We start from the raw sequence: 16,597 nt of genomic DNA on the forward strand, positions 1-16,597 counted from the left end.
ACACTGAACTTGGATCTCAGTCACTGATCCTGTAGTGACAAAATTCAGAAAATTAGGCCGTTCCCGCCGTATCAGGTTCAGGGTCTGTATTGACTTTATTTCCACTTAAAATATATATTCACACAACTCAATTCGATCCTATAAGCTATTAAAAAAAAAAAAACAACAAAAAAAACAAACTTGTTGTGCAGCATCGGAAATCCTCCTCTTGCTCCACAGCGTTTTGAAATCACACTTTGTTTACCACCACATTTTATTTAATTAAATTTGTGACACTGCATTCTTATCTTGCACTGTGCTGTAATCTCTTTTGTTTGATTCATTTTATTCTGTTTCAGCTTAATGTTTTTATTATTTTTATTTAGTTCTTCTCTTTTTAAAATCAGATTTAGTTTGTCTTTTAATATTGCCTCGTGTCTCTCTCCCATCTTTTCTTAATACTTTTCTCTCTTCTGTAAATCACCTTGAATTGCCTTGCTGTTGAAAGATGCTACACAAATAAACGCGCCTTGCCTTTATCTTTTCCCTTATTTTTGTGGTAAATGACTAAAATGAACTGTGAGCAGGTGAATGTACACTGACACACAGATACTATAAATATCACATGCACTCTCTGTGTGTTGATGGATGTTTTTCTGTGTGTGTGTGTGTGTGTGTGTGTGTGTGTGGTGGCGGCAGGAGGGGCCGGGAGACAATCAAACATCTGATAGCACAGTGTTCATTGCTCTGACTCTTGTGGCGCAGCACTGACTGTTATTAAAAACTACAGGGTAATATCTGAGCTGTCAGTCATCTCAGAGAGTTAAAACCAGGCCTGGTTTCCACAGGCCTGGATGAATCTTTATCAGCTCCCTAAGCCTCAGGCGCTAAGCTAGCAATGAGCCTGTGCAAGGCTAAGACTATGCTAACAAACCCCCATCAAGGTTTTTCTGTTGAAATCTGATAGGCCTCTGCTGGGACCGATACAGATAGGAAAGGATTTGAAGTGCAGATTGTTGATTATGAGTTTCAACACTTCGAGGTCGCATTGGGGAAAAGAAAGGTTCCCACCCAAAGCTTAACCCTCATCAGTCTTGAATGAATCTCATAGTCAGTGAACACATCAATAAGTTCTGTTCCATCAGAAGTTTTTGATAATAATTCACGTGGCAGGTATTGACCCAGGCAGATTGACTGATAGTTATTTTGGTCATTGAACATAACTGAGCCATCCTGAGGTCTACAGTCACATTATGACTGTTAACTACAATGATAAAGTCAACGAGGCTCACGAGGTGGTTTGACTGGAGTGAAAACTGACACTGAGAGAAGGTTTGTTTTTGATCAGTTTTCATCAATGTTATTCATTGGTTATGAAGCCTAAAGTTCCAGTCAGTAACATCAAAACTTCACAGACCTCACTGAAATGCAGTAGTAAGGTCCCCTTACGAGCTTTATCTGGATATAATCCATCAGAAATATTAACTGCAGCCATTCACATCAAAGGTGACAGAGACTTTAAGAAGCAGATAAATGGAAGTACAAAAACTGCATTTTAGGTTTGGTACCGAGATGGTCAACTGTCCGTAAACGGGATCTGCGTACTTTGAACAAAAGTTTAAAGTTAAAGTTTAGTTTTGAATAAATAATTTGTCATTTACTGTTCAAGAATACTGCCCTCAATAATCTAAAAAGTGACTCTCTAAATCAACTGAGAAATGATGTGATGCTGAGAAATCATTTCTTCAGGTGCTCAAAACAGTTTCCCTTATCTTCATCGGTTTTTTATTCAATTTGTGACTGTACGTGCCGACACTTTGCCTCAGGTCTGTGGCACCAGAGCAGCCGCCACACTAACTGGTGCAAATGGTTAGTCCAGTGGGAGGGAGGGAGATACGACTGCCTGCTGAGGGCATCACTGTATGTCTGATAGCCTGTATGTATCTAAACCCAGCCTTAAGGCGCCGAGGGGCTGGTCTGCAGATATTGAATTCACACTTTCATTCCTGATTCGAGTACGCTGAGTATATTGCCACGGCAACTGGCTCGTCTCCTGCGGTAACCCATTTTTCTAGTCTCCTGAAGTCAGGAGTGATGGCAGTCTTTCACCAGAGTAATTGAAATTCCATTTGTGTGTGTGTGTGTGTGTGTGTGAGACAGAGAGGGAGGACAATGTGATATGTGCCCACCATATGTGTTGATATGTGCATGTATGTATGTGTCTGTAACAACAGCAACATCTCAGTTCAAAGCAATACAGCATATGTGGTCTGGTTTTGTTGACTGACAACAAATATTTATGAAATGAGATACTTTAGACTTTGTTGGTACAAAATTCCAGCACTCAATTCCATTGCTGAAATAAAGATGGACGACGCTGAAAAAAAAACAAAATCTTGACTGCCTCCTGGTGGCTGGCTCCAGTATAGGTCATAAATCCAGCCCCCTCTATGTTAGCAGACTGGACGTGTAAATCAAATAAACTTTCCAAAAGATGGTTTGGGTCACTTTAGGTAGTTCTTATAACTCCGATGTATGTTTAAGTAGTTATTTATGTTATGATACATAAAGGGGACGAAATGTCATGACTGAGTGGGAGCCATCAGTACTGCACAGACCCTCACTCCCGAGATATTTTGGCTTTCATTTGTGTGCAGTGAGAGGAAGTGAATACGTGTCATAAAGCCATGCTAACCTGACTGGAACTGTTGTGCTACTGCAAATTACCAACACAAAAGATGTGTGTACAAACCGTATACAAAGACCATCAAGTCAAACGGCCGCCCACTTAAGAGTCAAGTTCAACTCCAATGTCTTTCCTCACCACTGCTGCTATGTGCTTGCCCATAGGGGAAATGTTGGGTTTCTGTGAAGAAAAATGTGTGGTCTAAACCTCCTCTATATGAAAAGTGTTGTTGTGATTTGGAGCTACATGAAACAAAACCGACTTGACTTAAAGTGCAGCATTTCAGAGCAGTAAAGTCTTTGCAAAGGTCCACTTTGTTCTGTCTTGTCAGTTCAGATATTCTCTTCATCACTGCTGCTGGCTGCCACCAGCTGCAGGGTGAGCCTCTCTCTGCATCCGACTGAATTTCTGTTACCTTCTGTGTTGTTATTTTGAACCGAGTCTGCATCTGTGTGAGCGCCTTCTGTATTCAGAGCTTCTAATGTGAGTCAGCGTCACCTACAGCCACGCTAGCAGGTCTGTGAGGCTGTACTTCGGCACAGCGGTGCTGTGACCATCAGGAATGTTCGCAATGAGCCACGTCAGTACAAAATTTCAAGGCAATCAAACCAGCAGTTGTTTAAATATTTCAGTCTTGACAAAGTGATGGATCATTAGACACTGTTATCCCTACAGCCATGCAGTTTGGATATAAAAAATTCAATTGACAGTACTCAATAGAAACACACACCACAGGCAAAGCCTTTCAATTTTAACCTTTCTTGTCTGCACAACTGCCTGAGGTAAAAACTAAATGATACAAGGATGCAGGATGTGTGATCAAAATCATCCCACTCATTAACGAAACTGCGGTGCTAATTAGAGCTTCATCTCTGAGGGCGGTCCAATCGGGAGGTGGCATCGTACAACACAGACTGGCAAAAGTCCAAAGAACTTTTGCGTACACAAAGAGGACAGAATATTAGCAACACCTGTCAGTATGATTCAGCATCACTGGCCATAGCATCAAGTATTAGAAGCTTTAGATGACTGCACAGGTGCTGTGGATGTATGGATACACACCAACAGCAAAGTCTTTTATTCATCAAAACAAAAATGGCCTCTGCCTTCAATCAATTTAACTGTTTCGCTTAACAGCTGTCACTCCTGATTGATCCTCTCACCCAAAGCTTCAATTCCATCACATCTGCTTTCTGCCGCACAACAGGGAGCACAATTACACTCTGAAAATTCAACCTTGTATTTGTGTATAACAAAGAGCTAAAGGTGTCAATCGGGTGGAAAATCAAGGGGAACAATGCGGGGGTGTGTGTGTGTGTGTATGTGCATGTGTGGGTGCATGAGTATCCAATTAATGCCGAAAACAAAAGGCACTGCTGACTTGGAGTATGATTTAATGATCGGGCACAGCAGGCTGACAGACCCACTGCGCGTTTGTGCAGAAGAATGTGCTTGTAGTTGTGAGTTCATGTCAAGGTGCAAGTAAATTGTGTGATATCTGAGAACAAAAGACTGAATTAAGCAACGGAGGCTTAATGAACTTAACTCTTGCGAGTATACACACAGCCGGCGCAGCACTCAAACACACACAGAGCAGCTGATCGCTTTGCCATTTATGGCTCGTTAACTGTTAGAGCTCATCGATCACCCAGCTCCTCTGTGGCCCATTTGAATTATGAAGACAGTATGGAGTCTTGTTTTTTTGTTTTTTTCCCCCCTCAGGCAGCCATCTTTCTGACCAAGGCCACTTGAGGATTTTATTTTGTTATGGTAATTTAAAAGCAAGCGCCTGAAAATTTACATACAGGTCAGAAATCACGAGGCGAAACACAGCATTATTCATATCTAGATCCAATAAGTGAAAGAAGGCAACATAGAGCCTGGGCAAAGTGGAGACTGAGGTGATAACTCTTTGGTTTAATCATGTTCACATCTTTACTGCAGCTTTAGATGTTATTAAGACTAATTTTCACAACAGACAGCACATGAGAATAAGACCCAGGCTGATAAATGCTGGAATCTCCCTTTAAATTAAAAAGGGAGATTAGTAAAAGTAAGTGCTTGCATTTCCATGGTGCGTGCAAGAAGTTATGAAGTGCTACAGCAACTTAACAGCTCCCGGATGAGTGAATACAGCAGACCTGCAGATTTGTGCCTGTCTATTACTGACTTCTCACACGGGCCACCGATTATTCATAGAGGACAACTGCGTCAACAGTCGTGCTGCTTTTCTGCATAACACAGTGCTGTGCCACTCTGCACTGAGGGCACGGGGAGGGGGCAGGTGTGTGTGTGTGTGTGTGTGTGTGTGTGTGTGTGTGTTTGGGGGTGGGGGGATGTCTTCTCCAGTGTTGTCCAACATTACATAAACCGTGGTTCCGTAGCATCAACATCAGCTCCAGCGATAGATCGGGTTATAAATAGGCCTCCTTTCTATCCAACTGCCCACGCAGGTGGCTGACACCTGCGCACTCTGCTGCAGGGCCGAAGATTTACCGTATAAACGTTAGGCTGGTGTCGAAAAGCAGTTCAGGATTTTTAGGAAGAAAATGTGAGGAACAGGAAGGAGTGAGAGAGCGAGATGGAGAGAAGGGAAGGAAAGACCTTTTATGGTGCGCTGGGGGGGTGAAGCGCTCCCTTCACTTTCTTGTCCTCATTTCTCTGTCCGACCCCCTGAAATCTCACATTTCATTCTCTCCATTTTCCTGATTTTGCTTCATCACCCCCTCACCTCCTCCCCTCACAGCGTCTCTCTCTCTCTCCCTCCCTCACCCACTCGCTTTCTTTTTCACTGGCATCCTTTTAAATTCTGATTCTTTTTGCCTTCTGCATCCACATACATATATACCCTCTCTCTCTCTCTCCCTCGTTCCCTGTAAGCCACTTGTTACCATGGCAACCCCACAATAGGCCTTATAAAGCTAATAAGTAGAGAGCGCAGGAGGGATGTGCAGAGTCGCAGAAGAAGGAGGAGGAGGAGGGAAATAAGAAAAAATTAAATGGAAATATAAATGGGTGCCAATCTATTCCTGGTGTTGGAGCTGCAGGCAAGAGGAGCGAGAAATAGATGTACACATATTTAAAATACATAAAAAAAAAACAAAACAATAATGTACAGCTGTGCCTATGTAATGTGTTTTGTGATGCGTTGCTTTTTTAATTTATTAATCAATGTAAATGTACTTTTCACCTGCTTTTTTTTTAATAAAATCAACAAGTAAATGTAAAGGGAAACTTTCAAATGCTGATTTACCGGCAGAGTGTTCAGACTGAAATGAATCAAATCCAAAGAAAGTAGAAAAAATAGTACTTGATTTGCAAGTTGTTACTGACAGAAAATGCTGGTCACTTTTCACACTTTCAGCTTTTGATGAAGAAGAGGTACGTCTTGGAAACGCAAGCAACGTCATAAGAAAGCATCTTCTCAAACTTTTTTCCCAAATAAAATGAACCACTGATGACTAGAAGTGAACACTGAACAACAGTATTAAAACTGTACTGTAATAAAGTAAATAATAAAGTTTCTGGGCAGTTGGTGCTGCTATGCAACATTTAGTTCAGCCCGTCTCCTGTCACCCAAGCTCCTACAAGTGGCTCCCATGCGCATTTTCTGTCATTATCGCTCTTTTATTCACAAAAGTAGCAAGGAGCACCAGTGAGTGTGCTGATAAGATGCACTAGTATCGCACCAGACATGTGAAAACTGGCTGCTTGGATCAGTATTAAAACATGAAAGTCCTGAATTTCATATGCATCCACAATTTAACGTCCAAAATGCTCCCAAAAAGCTAAGAGGCAGTTTGGCGACACCGTGTTCTATAATTTCTCCTCAGCCTTTGTCCTCAGAAGACATCAGTATCAGGACCAAGACTCCTGTGTAGGTTCAAGAGGGAATTAACACACTCTTGTTAAGTCGAGACCACGGCTGGACTTCAGTGAGAATAGTAGATGAAGATGTCTCATTCAGTTTTACGTCTGTGTGTGTCTATGTGCATGCACCTGTGGATTGATAATGAGTGTTTTTCGTTTGAGGCACTGCACAGATCAAAGTCTAGCCAGGCCTCTGAACTGCTCCTGGATGAAACAGACACACACACACACACACACACACACACAGAAAATGCATCCCGCCTGGTTGACTTCCCATGCTTTGCCTCTTCTGTCGGTGCCTGATAGCAGTGGGTGTGAATGAGGGACAGCTGGACTGAAACCCAGGTGAGAGATGGATGTATTCACGACCACGTCACCAGCAAACTATCGCCAAGGCCACCACTTTGCCAACAAACTCATCGCTATGGTAACACATGTAGAGAGACACTACAAAATTACAGAAAACCAGGGGTTAAACCAGGCGGCTTGCCTAAGTGTGGCACAGGGATACGAAGGGATCCCCAAGACATTTAAATGGTTTACCAGTGGAGCAAAAAACTATCAATAAATTATATTATCACATAGGGGGTAAAACATTAGTAAACGGGGTATCACAGGATCACAACATTTGTTAAATTGTTTGACAAGTATACAAACACGTAAAAAAAAATGCATGCGAATACTAAACATGTTTGCATTATTTAATATTCATAAATAAATAAAAGTAAAAGAATTAATAAATAAATGATAAATAAATGTGTGCGTATGTGCTGATTTAAGACTTAACTGACCTCATTATGAGGTTCTTATGAAAAAACACCTCCATTGCATGGAATATTCCTTTTGGAGAAGAAACTTTCAAACGCAGCAGGGGGGATGTCATTAGATGAAACTAGCAGTGTTTCATCTGGTCTGACAGTAAAAAAGAGACTCCCCACAGGCCTCAGAGAGCATCTTTTGCTGATGTCTTGGAGCCTAATTTTTGAGATATCCGGGTGAGTTTTCCCCTGAAAGTGCTTATTTGCATCCTAATTTCCAGCTGAAGAGATATGAGATTAATACGCAAAAACTGTTCTCACCTCAGAAAACCTTTCAAATGTATTTTTTTTTTTTAACAAAACAAAACCTAAAACTCATTTTCGGTTGAACAATAATAAATATGTTTCAGAAACAATCTGCAGTAATTACATTAGCTATAATCTGAAGCCAAATCAATTGGATTCGCTCGTGGGGCCAAAGTAAACTTGTGCCTTGTGTTGTGTTGTGTTGTGTTGTAGTAAGGTAGCTCACCTGAAGAGCTATGGTGACTGAATAGTAGTAGTATGTTCCCAGCTGGCTAGTGCGCTAGCAGTTAGCTCATCAGCTACAATAGCTCATCTAGCACTGAGAACTGGCGCTATGTAACTTCTAGCGCCACCCTTTTTATACCAACTTTGCTTTGCCACTTTCTGGCATCACGAGGCATTTGCTTCAAAACTGAAATTCTTTTCAAGACCTGATGTTTTTCAGCCAAATAGTCTTTTCATTTTCTCAGCCAAGGAGATCGTGTTGTTGGTTTGTCTTTCTGTTTTTCGGTAGAAAGGTGTAGAATGGGCCAAGGACCAAACTCATTAAAATTTGGAGTGGATCCACAATACACTAGTCATTTTTCACTTTCACAGAATGAGTAAGATTGGACTGACCCCCACCCCACAGACAGTGAATGAAGGGGGTGGGGGGGCAGCCGTGATAACAACAAGGCAGTGAATCAGAGAAATAAGTAGTTACGTTCTCAAGCACAAACGGGCACACCGACAACCCTGCAGGAAGACGAAGTCCACGACAAACAGACTCACAGATCTGCGAGTGTTTAGACATCCATTGCACAGACAGAGCAGAGGAGAGAGACGGCGAGGTAACCTGGTCTTTACATTTTTAGCCTGCAGACCGACCTCACAAACTGCTGGGGGCTACGAGGTCACTCCTCAAAGGCTGAGGCTCAGAACACGACAAAAATATAATCAGGAAAACACACGTGTGCATGCAGCGTCTCTGGAGATACCACCACACTCTTCTGGGTCATAAGTGAAAATGTAAGCAGACATATAGTGTTTACACTTGCAGACTTCACAGAAGAGAAAACTACTGGCCTTGGCGGAGGTATGCACTTTCCAAGTGACCTTCTAGTTAATAAATGATTTTGTACAGCCATACATTTGTCAAATCCACATGGCTTTATTTAAAGGTCAAAACTCTGAAAACTTATTCACAGTGCTTTTTGAACCGCCTGGCACTGGAACAGGTGGGGCAACGAGGTAAAGGGAAAACTACTGTCATATACAGCTAGCATTTTTGCCCAATATTAAGTAAATTCTGAATCACATCACCCCCTTTGACAGAAATTTTTCAGCTTTAATGTTGTGCTCTCCCTTCCTTCTACAATCTGAGTCCAGCTGTCCTTTCCAAGATTTGTTTGCCTCTAAGGGGTTTGCCTCCGGTCTCAAGTATGACAGGAGCAGAAATATGATTTCAATTTCCTGGGACTCAGGGCAAGAGGATTAAAGTTTCATTTGATATTGTGGCTGAATGAGTTTTAACAACACCTGCAGTGAGGCAGCAAATGCAGAATGAATGAGGCAAGCTTCAAACCCACGAACGAGAAACGATGGCCTGAGCAGCGTTATAATAGTAAACTAATAGTCAAGAAATTAATGCACCACAAGGCACAATCCAGACATTCAGTACACTGACTTTCAGAGTAAATGTGTGCTTCATGCATTATTGACGCCGTAACTGAAAGGGGCCAATATCACTCAACCACTCGCTAAGATGTCATCAGCTGGCTAATATACGTAATAGATGAGGGATTTTAAGTATTCAACAAAGGTACTCTATGTTGGATTGACTAATTTCATACAACAGTAGAGCTGAAACAATTAGTCATTGTTGATTCTAGCTTTTCATAGGTTTTGCTGCTTTTCCTTGCCTTCTAAACTACACACACCTTTGGGCTTTGGACAAACAAAATTTGGACATTGTCTTTAGTTCACATTTTATCAATCAAATGACTCTGTGATTGTGGAAATGATGAAAACAGTTCTAAGTTGCAACCTTGTAAAAGAGTAAATTCATTAATCTTGAGTGACAGAAATCATAAAGTCTTTGACTTGTCTTGCTTTGAATTGCTTTGCTTGGTGTCTGTGGAGCACAGAGAGTAAAGAGAGCTGACATCATAGGTTTCCATCTTCTGATACCCCCCCCCGCCCCCTTGAGGAGACTGTTGTGTTTCTGCTAATCGTAATCCACAGAGCCATCAGGGTAGGTCACATTTCACTCTCACTTCTGACTGAGAGACGGTCTTTAACACTAATCGCTCTCCCACCCTCCTGTGTGTTTCAGGGGTTACCTGTGAGCTGACAGTCGTCGTTGGAGCCTGCCGAGTCCTCCTGGTTGGGGCTGAGCGGAGGGCTGGCAGGGGGGCTGGTGCTGAAGCTGGCGTAGCCCAGGGACGAGCTCACCTCGCTGGGCTCACAGCTGTGGTTGACCGGCCTCTGGACATCCAGGGACGAGGACAGAGAGGTGCGCTGCTTGGGCTGGATACAAGACAGGAAGGAAAGAAGAAAGGTTAGAGAGATGAAATCTTTTGTTTTGTTTTTGAATGGGTTATACTGAAACTAAATTACATTACGAGTTCACCCATTTGTGTTTTTGGTTTTCCTTTTATGACTTCAATTGCTTTCTTATTTTACACATTAAAAGTAAGTGCTTTGGCTTCTTTGAAAGTGTTCCACAGACACTGAATTTTGGCTTCCAATATGAAAAACACTGAATAAACAGTAATAACGCCTGCCAATTCAACACTTCCTGGGAGAAAATCTTTCTGCCTTCCACATGCCTGGTGACATTTTAATTTCACATGGGTTTCATGGGTGTATTTAGTTCCACAATGGCAGACGCTCATTACTTTTTATGCAACTGTTGCTTGTCATTCTTATCTTGTAATGACCAACTTACTTTGTTTTACAGTCAAGTTTTTAGGCTTAAGTAAAAAAAAAAAAAAGTGACTCAGGTAGATAAAGAGAGAGAGACATAATAACACAGCAAGTGAGAGAGTGAGACGAGTGAGAGAGACAAAAAATCGAGGCAGAAGACAACTGAAACTGTAGACTGGCATCTGGTAAACACATCTTACATAATGAGGCATTCGCAGTTCTCAACAACCTGCTGCTATGCTTCACAAACAGCTCAAGAAGTCAAAACCCTCCAGGAGAGTGTGTGTGTGTGTGTGTGTGTGTGTCACAGGATGTAGGCAAAATCAATCAATACCGTAAACCATAAAGGCAAAACAACATCCTGAAATGCTGAGACACGACCACCTTCATAAGACCTTCACCGTCCTGTGTGTGACTCAAGGCACAAAAAGTGAACCTTGGCAGACAAAGAGAAAGAACAGAGGATATGAAAGGACATGACAAGCCGAGGAGGAAAGGAGGCTCTTTTCCATACACTCACACTGGGCTTTGAAGGGTCCTCAGATCGACTGAACCGAGATGAAAAACAAAAGCAAAACAAGAGCGGGGGAACAGGTTGAACAAGAGAAGGGCACGAAAAGTAATTTAACGAAAGAGAGAATTGGACAGGGAGGAATATTTTCAAATTCTTCCTGTCAGCGGGCAAATATGGAAGCACTGAATCAAGGAAAGTGAAGACACAAAGAGCAGAAAAAGAGAAATTACGGTAAGAGGTAAGAATTTTAAATAGGAGATGATGGAGGTTATTCAGGACCAATAAAGCTAGGAAGGAAGGAAGGAAGGAAGGAAACAGACACAGGAGGAAAGAACGGGAGGAGAGAAGGGAAGTAGAATTTAGGATGGAAGGATGTGGGAAGGAAGAAGCAAAGAAAAAAAAGGGAAGACGAACAAGAAGGAAGTCAGCAATACACAACGAAGGAAGGGAGGAATAAGAGAGGCAAATAACAAGGTGTTAAAGAAACAGTCCGACATTTTGGAAAACATTCTTATTCATATTCTTGTTCAGAGTTGGAGGAGAAGACTGATGCACTTGTCATGTCTGTCAGATAAACATGAAGCTAAATTAGCTTATAGCAAAGACTGGAAACAACTAAACTGGTGCAGTCACTGATGCCAGCCAAGAAACACTCATTCCTATAAAACCACAAAGTGTCATTTTTATACCTCTACAAGACATGTCATGTTAGTTAGTGAGCTTAAGTGCTGTTAAGAGGAGTTTCTCATCTAACTCTTGTGTAGCTTTCAAGGTCGGTCTGTTATGCTGTGTGGGATTTTTTTTCTTAAGCAAGCAAACAAACAAAGGTCACCTGAGGACACACAGTTTAGTTTCAGTCGATCACAAGTCCCTGCTGGGAGAAACCCAGTATACAAGAGAGTCACAGAGACTAAAGTCTCGACCACAGCGGCTACAAAAGACCAGTGTGACACACCAGGCACACACACACACACACACACACACACACACACACACACACAGCAGTGCGATCGACTTGTTGTTTCTTCCAGTGGAGAGTCAGTCAGTGGGGAATAACATCAAACAGCAGCGTCCTGCAGAGACCAGGGATGTTTAAAGGACTAATGCACGTAACAAACAAGTTCATAGCAGTCCAAAAGGCAACAGGGAGTAAGACCATGATGTGCGAGCCCAACAGGGAATCACCCCGACTTGGGCAAAGGGACAACACACGAGCTCGTCACTACATCTTTTAATGGCTTCCTTGTAATCAAAAGCGCTGATGACCTACGGTAAATAAAAGAAATAGATCAGTCAGACATACTAATATTAATTCACTTCACGCAACGCGCCCCCTTGCAGGCTTAACAGCTAACAAAACAAGAATCCAAAATAAAATGAGATGAAACAGCACGCATGCCAGAATGATGTGTTGATCTGCAAAGTGACTGTGTGGTGTTTCAAAGGGGGAGTTGGAGGCTATGCTTGTGTGCGCGTCGGCTTCTGTAATGTTTAACAAGTTTAATAGCAACTTCAACTTCTCCCATTCATCCTTCAGCCATCTCTTTGTTCCCACACTTATCTCTGCGCCTTTGGCTTCTGCTTCTTTTTGACAAGCAAAGCTATCTTCTCTCTGGGCTCCTGCTTATTAAGAGCTCGCACATGCACGTAAACACACACAGAGACATACGACAAAACATATACACTGCACACGCACACACACATATTCTGCAGTGCTGGCTGAGGCTTAGCGTTAACAATGCAAACGGGCAGCAGGCTAATGAACATGTCATGCCCGATTGGAAGGGGATTAATGAGCACAGACGCAGAATCACACACAAGAACACACACATACACATGAGCAGGTTCTCCATGCCTCACTAAACTGCAGCAAAAGACATTTGCCCCGCCTGCAACAGCATCCCGGGGGGAAAACACGTCATTTACCACTTCACTAGTGTGTGTGTGTGTGTGTGATATTAAATGACACACCCATTAGCTAAAAAAATCTAATTCCTCACCTAAGACAAAGTGAGATGAGCTTTGCAGCTTAAGTTCGCTTGAACGTGTTGAAAAGTGCTCATGTGTGTGATAAATGGATAGGGATGATCAATTATCATAAAATTATCATGATTAACAGATCAGACTTAGGGAACTGGGGTGTCATCTGTTGAAGAATGAAACATGAACAGGAGCAGAATTCACTAAAACATAATGAATATTATTGGACCAAAGAGTGGGGGGTTATTTATTTCACAATGTTGTCATTTCCATTAAATTCCTTTACTGGTTGACTACTTTAGTAATTTAACATGAGCAGGGGACTGAAAGGTAATTATCATAATGGGTGAAACTGATATTTTCATTTGTGGGAACAACTTCTCTTCTGTTAATCATAGTGGATAAGGAGCAACAAACACGTCTTTTGTTGGCCAGCGTTTCTGCTTCTTTTCCATCCTCCGTCTTTGTTTTGTTGGCCTCTAAAACAACAAAAAGATGTAAAAATGCAAACTCAGTACGCCAAAAATCCAAAAGAGTAGACGACAAGAGAATAGAAAATGTAAGTAGTAAACATCCACATGTCCCTCCCCCCAACCCCCCCCCAAAAACATGCAAAACAAACTTTTAAGTGCAGCTCTTGAAGTACCGCTCTACAGTTCAGCTCTTGATTCTTTCTGCATTCCCACTTCCTTCTGATGCACTTTGCCTCTCGGTTCTTTCATCTTTTCCTTCTGAAGTTCGGGCTTCTTTTACAGAATCCTCCTCAAGAAACATTTTTAGAAAGATTCACTCAGGTGAGCCTCTTTGGTACTGACACACTTAGAAACAATTTCAGTGACATTAACATATATAGTGCCTCCTGTGTGGTTCATGCTGGAGTCGGTGTGCCTTTCCAGACACACATGCCACGTCCACTGAGGTACTGTGTAATTACATGGTGCTCTCTCATCGCTCTGCTTTCATCGGGAATGCAGTTGTCGTTGGCTAAAGTCAATGCTGACATGCTGGTTTAAAGAACATCTTTTTGTCTTTTTGGCACAGCCGGATTTCTTTACATAAAAAACTTTATTCCAAGGAACGCTGCAGCTCTTGTCTCTTTAACTTCAGTTTTTTTAAGCTCCCTTCACTTTTGCAGAGTTATCAACATGGGCCTTATGTGTGCTTGACTGAACAAATGTGCCACTTGCTTGGTTGTCACTGGTGGACTTCACAGGATTTTACACTCGCTTTGTTAAATTTACACTGAAAAATCTGCACGAGTCAGTTTCTGAATAGAGGACAAGATGGGAGCTAAAGTTTCAGAAGTCCTGCATTTTTTAGGAAATAAAACACGTGCATCATGACGTTCAGGGATTTTAGATGCCATTAGGTTAAACCATTTCTCATACATCAAGTGGGGTCTGGCTCCCGTATGTTGAATTTTAATAAATGACAGTGCAGGTTTTGCAGAAAGCTCAAAAAACGCAGAAAGTTCAGAACAAACGTTTTGATTTAGCCTATTGTTTACACAAAAAATAGAATTATCTGCTATCAGTCCACTTTGGTTTATTTCCTTCAACCGTCCCAACAGCTTGATCAAACACTCTTTCACTTCTCTAAGCTTTAATGTATTCTATTCTAAACAAGCGCAGAGGACGGTAAAAGCCAGCAGCCCTCTTGGCTCACAATTAATGAGGTGACTGAGCTGCGTGATTTATTGAAATTATCAAAATGTTACATACAAATCCTTTTAATACGAGTCGAAAATACCAGCAAATAGGTCAGATGTGTAAGTGCCACTGGAGAGTTTTTAGCATTAGCTTGAGGTAGTTTAATTAGCAGTGTGTGACCCACGCCTGTCCTCTGGGACCACAGGCGTCCTGCTCGCTGGGCAAGCAAACCTCTTTAACAGCCACACGCTATCGCAAACACTCATAAAGGTCTCCCAGTTGTATACACTATATAGACAAAAGTATTGGGACACCTGACCATTACACCATCAGGGACTTTAATGGCATCACATTCTAAACACGCAGTCAGCTTTGCAGCTTCAATGGCTTCCACTCTTCTGGGAAGGTTTTCCACAACGTGTTTCTGTGGGAATTTGTGCCCATTCATGAGTAGCATGAAGCATTTGTGAGCTCAGGCACTGATGTTGGACCAAAAGGCCTGGCTCACAATCTCTGTTCCAGTTCATCCCAAAGGTGTTGGGTGGGGTTGGGGTTCTTCAGGGGCCAAACCCAACCCCTACAAAACAGCCCCGTACCACCGCTCAATTCAATAATGTGGTGTGACCCATTACTGTTGTTTATATAGTGTAAGTGAAAGTAAATTGATATTTTTATCCCATTTACCTTTTTTCACTCTTTTTGTTCTCATTACCACCTTTTTCCCCACCACCCCTCAACAGTGAAACAGCTGCCATGATTGTTTATTGATCGTGTGTGCAGGTGTGCACTTGTGCATGTGTGGTCTTCTCACAGTCAACATTATTGGCTCGATGAAGAAACGGCACAACTACAAACTCATTTTCCTGTTATTGTACAGCACACACCTGTACTGTAAGTAAGCACAGATCTGAGCAAATTTGCAGGAAGATTAACTGGCTGGAGAAGCACTGTGAGAGATCATCAAGTGACTGTGTGTGTATTCAGAACAAACATAGCCTGAGTGGTTACCTGATTGATAAGTGTGAACAGATTAATGAGCTCTAAATGCCAAAGTGATTAGTGATCTTTCTGTGCACACGTGCACAGAATTAAGAGAGTCTGAAGATTTTCTGCTGAAAAACAGTCAGATAACTCTACAGTTTCCACTGAGGGAAATACAATCAGCTTTATTGATAGTTTATATAGTTTTACATACACACACTGAATTTTTCCTCTGTATTTAACCCGTCCTTGGTTGAACACACATGCAACACCCAGGAAATTACATGCAGTGAACACATACACACTGCCACTATCAAGTTAAGTGTTTTGCTCAAGGGCACATCAGCTGGCTAATGGAGGGGGAGCATTTTCTTATTAATCACTCCACCACACGCCAATTTTCCTGCCCGTCCGGTGGGGGAATCGAACCCGTGACCCTCCAGTCTCCAACCTCTAGGTCACGGCTGCCCCCAAAATCATTAGTTATTAAAAACGCTGATGCAAAAGCGGCTACTTAGCAGCAATACAGCAAGATGCATTTTTCATTATAAATTCACTCGCTGCTGTTTTTAATTATTTGATTAATCATCACTCCATAAAATGACAGAAAACAGTGAAAATATCCACTAGAAGTTCCCAACGGCTTCCAATTGCTTCTTTTGTCCAAAATATTTTAAAATTATATGATTTATTGTTTTATCACATGATGGATGATATAGTGTGTCACTGTAAAATGATATGAGATAAGGCGAAATGCATCTTTGCTTTGAAAACAAGTTAAAACAAACATCAAATTAATGTTAGTAAAAAGAACAATTTCTCGAGAAGCTTTAAAAGTAAGGACAAAGTGGATGCTAGTTTTCCCTTTGGATTCCAGTTAAAAAAAGACACATTTTTACCGTTTCAAACCTTCAGCAGATTTACACTGAGATCTGGCCCTGCATTGTACTTTAAAAGCTTATCTTTG

The 16,597-nt window shown here is 41.8% G+C and overlaps 1 protein-coding gene across 5 annotated transcripts in view; it reads right to left on the reverse strand.

The window, feature by feature from the left end:
- anks1b (ankyrin repeat and sterile alpha motif domain containing 1B) overlaps positions 1 to 16,597 on the reverse strand; it is a 188,813-nt gene that overhangs the window by 58,396 nt on the left and 113,820 nt on the right. For all 5 annotated transcript variants that reach the window (XM_046378605.1, XM_046378604.1, XM_046378603.1 and 2 more), the window contains one exon: positions 9,921 to 10,107. In XM_046378605.1, the coding sequence (XP_046234561.1) occupies positions 9,921 to 10,107 (187 nt within the window). The remainder of the gene's footprint in view (positions 1 to 9,920; positions 10,108 to 16,597) is intronic.

The sequence above is a fragment of the Scatophagus argus genome, chromosome 22 (genome assembly GCF_020382885.2).
Source record: "Scatophagus argus isolate fScaArg1 chromosome 22, fScaArg1.pri, whole genome shotgun sequence".
Lineage (NCBI taxonomy): Eukaryota > Metazoa > Chordata > Actinopteri > Scatophagidae > Scatophagus > Scatophagus argus.